General features: G+C 43.6%; 1 protein-coding gene across 2 annotated transcripts in view; it reads left to right on the top strand.

Moving 5' to 3' along the window:
• The first annotated feature begins 1,708 nt into the window (after nucleotides 1–1,708).
• Nucleotides 1,709–4,146, top strand: part of LDLRAD3 (low density lipoprotein receptor class A domain containing 3) — a 183,851-nt gene continuing 181,413 nt past the window's right edge. Inside the window, exon 1 of one of the 2 annotated variants that reach the window (XM_070734996.1) lies at nucleotides 1,709–2,164. In XM_070734996.1, the coding sequence (XP_070591097.1) occupies nucleotides 2,131–2,164 (34 nt within the window). In that variant the 5' untranslated portion in view covers nucleotides 1,709–2,130. The remainder of the gene's footprint in view (nucleotides 2,165–4,146) is intronic. The other variant, XM_070735003.1, reaches the window with a different exon arrangement.

Raw genomic sequence — 4,146 nt, 5'->3', positions numbered from 1 at the left:
CACCAAATGAGAATGTGGCTCATATGTATGTAAGCCAGATTTGTATACTTAACCTGGAATAAGCTTTGTCTGGATATCTTTGACACTAGCAAGAACTCCAGAACACTTTAATCTTGCTCTTCCTTGAGACCCCGGGCAACACCAACAGCTAAAAATAAGATTTTCTCTTTCCAGGCCTGTTATCATCATGGTTGTTCTCTGGATATCATGGCCCTTCCTAAAATGCAATGTCCAGACCTGGACTAAAATATTGTTTTTTAACAAGAAAAATAGCTATAATTAAAATTCTTAATAAAAATTAAAACAAAATAAACTCAGAAAGAGAGAGAGCGAACAGGATATGAAGAAAGAATAAAAATTGCTGGAAAAAAAAATGAAGTGACTTTGAGCCGTTAGCACAACTATACATAAATTTTCAAATAAACTCTTCACCTGCTATATGGTGATAAACAGGTATCTCTTTATCACATATCCCATTCCATATTTATATGCAAATTTGTAAAACATCAAGTTTTTAATCCTAGTGTCAGCAAAAAGTCCATAAAGGATTGCCAAGGCATTTTTTTAAAACAAAGTGTGTCTTATTTTTATCTTGATAAAATAAATCACTGGACAAAATATTCTAAGTGTAGCCTGACCAATGCAAAATAGAAAATAGTGTTTACATGGCATTGCAGTTGATTTGCTGGTTTGATATGTGCACCTCAAAAAAATTGGCTTAAATGTCCTTCAAAGTTTAAGTCAGATCTCTTCTGTGCCTGAGGTCTCCTAGCACTGAGTTGGAATTCCTGCCTAGTTTCACCTTTCTCCTTCTTAAGCTTCTTATAAGGGGCCATCACAGAGCAGGTTCAGCTGCCAACTCCTGCAATTTTTCTCGTGACTCCTTAGGCCTCAAATATCCAGGATTCTTATTACCATGTTTTATTTTATTTAACAGCGTCTCTCAACAATTCAAAGGACACTAAATAGAATAGAATTCTTTATTGGCCAAGTGTGATTGGACACACAAGGAATTTGTCTTGGTACTTATGCTCTCAGTGTACATAAAAGAAAATATAGATTTGTCAAGAACTATGTGGTATAACACTTAATGATTGCCACAGGCGTCAAATAAGCAATGAAGAAACAATCAATATTAATAAAAATCTTAGGATACAAGCAACAAGTTACAGTCATACAGTCCTAAGTGGGCGGGAAAGGGTGATAGTAATGATGAGAAAAACTAGTAGCAATAGAAGTGCAGACTTAGTAAAAAGTTTGACAGTGTTGAGGGAATGATTTGTTTAGTATAATAATGGCATTCGGGGGGAAAACTGTTCTTGTGTCTAGTTGTCTTGGTGTGCAGTGCTGTGTAGCGACGTTTTGAGGGTAGGACTTGAAACAATTTATCTCCAGGATGCGAGGGGTCGGTAAATATTTTGACCGCCCTCTTTTGCTGTATATAAGTCCTCAATGGAAGGCAGATTGGCAGCAATTGTTTTTTCTGCAGTTTTGGCTCAGAAAATAATAATAAAAAACTATAACAGGACAGCTAGAAATCTCTCAACAAGAAGAAAATAATTAAAATACCTGGCTAAAGTGATTTAAAGCAGATGCCCATATACTCCATGAAGTCACAGGAAGGCAGAGCTCTTTGAAACGTTCGTAAAGTAAGATTAGTTTGACGGCGGAGCCAACTGTTCGTCAATTTGTCTGGGGATGTTTTAATGGGGATTGAAAGCATTTAAAGACGCCGGTGCAGTTTAGCGGCTGCGCTCCAATGGACTTACTTTCCCCTCGGTGCCAAGGGGCTCCAAGGAGGAGAAGGCGTGAGCCGTCGCGACGACTCCTACCTTCGGGCAAGGCGGGAGCAGCCTGGGCTCCGGGACGTCGCGAGGGCGGCGCAGTGGCCATTTGGTTTGGCAAGAAGCGCGAGGGAGGGCGCGCGCGAGGGAGCGAAGGAGAAAGGCAGGCGGCAGGCTGGGCGTGAGGGTCCGGCTGGCTGGAAGGGAGCCTCCCCCTGACCCTCCTCCTTCTTCTTCTCCACTACCACCACAGCAGCAGCAGCCTGGGCCTGGGCCGGGCCGAGAGGCGGAGGCTCTCGGGAGAGCCCCCCCAAAGTTTTGCAGAGCGGCTGTTGCGCTGGCGGCAATGTGGCTGCTGTGGCTGTTCCTGGGCTCGGCGGGTGAGTGGGAGCTGGACGAAGGGGAGCTGAGGCGAGCGAGGACAGCTGCCCGCTCCAGCGGAGAAGAGGCGTGAGCTTCAGGGGCGAGCCAAGGGGGAGATGCTGGGGGAAGGGAAGCCTTAGGGCAGCGGGACTCGGGGCTGCCTCCCGCCGCCTCTTCTCCTTCCCGCCCCCTTCTCGCTTTGTATCGCTCTTGGGCGGAGGGCGGGAAGTAACCAAAACCAAAACAAAACCCCAAAGTTGGCTGCCTTTGTGGCACGGGAGTGCATTTGTTTCTCCTTGCGGCGGAGGGGGCGGGGAAGGCGGGCGGTTGGGGGTCGCCTACATAAACCCGGCGACGCGGCTAAGTTGGGGGCGCTTTACGTCGCCGGAGTGTTTACATGGCGCTGCGTCGCTTTGCTTGATTTGGGCTGTGTGTGTGTGTATGTGTGCGCGCGGGGGAAAAGCTGCTTAGCAGTCCTTCACAGCAGGTTGGACAGAAGGGAGTGGGCAGCCTCCCCTCCCTCCCTGTCCCTTTGGTTGGGAGATTCTGTTGAAATCTGTTATTATTAGACCCTTCTTTAGAGAAGTGGACAATTTCTGGCTTTTTCCAATAGGCCGGTTTGTTTTTGACAAGTCCCCAAGCCCCCCCCTCCAAAAAAAAAAGTATTAATCGCTTGCATAGTAAAAATCCTAATAATAGCAACGTAAATAAAAAGCTGGCTGAAAGCTTTCTATCCCGCTCTCTCCCTTTTAAGCATTCCAAATTTATTTACTTACTTACTCATTTACTTACTGCCCAATTCCAATAGGACTCTGCAGCTCACAATAATCACAATAGTTAACAACAATATAAAATGTAATAACTGTAAAACAGCAAGAACAATATAAAGTTTATTTGTTTGTTTATTTGTTTATTTATTAGATTTCTATGCCGCCCTTCTCAAAGCGACTCAGGGCGGTGTGCAATAGTATAAATGCAACAATATATAAAAGGAATCTAAATTATTTAAAATGAAGTACAGTATACAAATTACTAAAAGTCATACACATTCATCCAATTCAATCATTCATAATATGGTCTGGAGACAATCAAAAATACATTACTGATCCTTAAAAAAAACATGCATACTATCAATCATTCCTGTTTCCAGGCTGGCTGGAAGAGCCAGGTCTTCAGGGCTTTCCGGAAGACCGGTAGGGCGGGGATAATACAGATAATACAGATTCCAAAGGGTTGGAGCCACCACAGAGAAGGCCCTTCCCTGCGGGCCCTTATTGGTCATTGAGAGGTATAAGGCAGAAGGTGGTCCCGTAAATATTCTGGTCCTAAGGCATTTGTTTTCTTTATTTATTAAATTTACACATACCCTCTCTCACCTGTAAGGCCACTCTGGGACTCTTATTCTATCCCTCCTACTTAAACTCTACTGGCCTTAAGTTGGCAGCTCTGAATTATTTTAAGTGAAAAGTGGAAAAAAACTCATGCTTCCCTTTAAGGATTATTAGCTTTTTCATCAGTGTTTGTGAGGCTGTGGATATCTATCTTTGCTTGGTTGATAGTTACTCTAATGTCTGCAGCAGTGTATATTCTTTAGCCCTGAAAAAGACAGGTCACAGTTAATCGATTTGATTTCTGAAAAAGTTTGGATGGTTCTGCGTTTTGAGTTGTCTTTACTTGTGTAAAACGATAGCTGAAATAAATCTGTGGGATGAGTTCATCTGATTAGTCCTTAGTTGTACATTGCAAAAGTTATTTTTCTCCTGCATCTTGGCACCTTTTGCCAATCTGACATACTTCATTGACCATTCAGTTAGTGGTGCAGTCAGGGATCACACTGACACTTTTTGGCTCCTTTAATCTGGTGTGACCATGCCCTTTACCATCTGAATTTTTTTTCTCTCCCAAACCAAGGTCTCTCCAAGTTCCCACCAGATCTCTCAGTTGATCCCTGGGGGACCTGGATAACTTGAACAACATTTGGCCACCAGTGGTAATGGTA

Source organism: Erythrolamprus reginae, chromosome 1 (assembly GCF_031021105.1).
Source record: "Erythrolamprus reginae isolate rEryReg1 chromosome 1, rEryReg1.hap1, whole genome shotgun sequence".
In the NCBI taxonomy this organism is placed as follows: Eukaryota; Metazoa; Chordata; class Lepidosauria; order Squamata; family Dipsadidae; genus Erythrolamprus; species Erythrolamprus reginae.
Note: the sequence above shows the minus strand (reverse complement) of the source record. Positions and strands in the feature narration are given on the sequence as shown.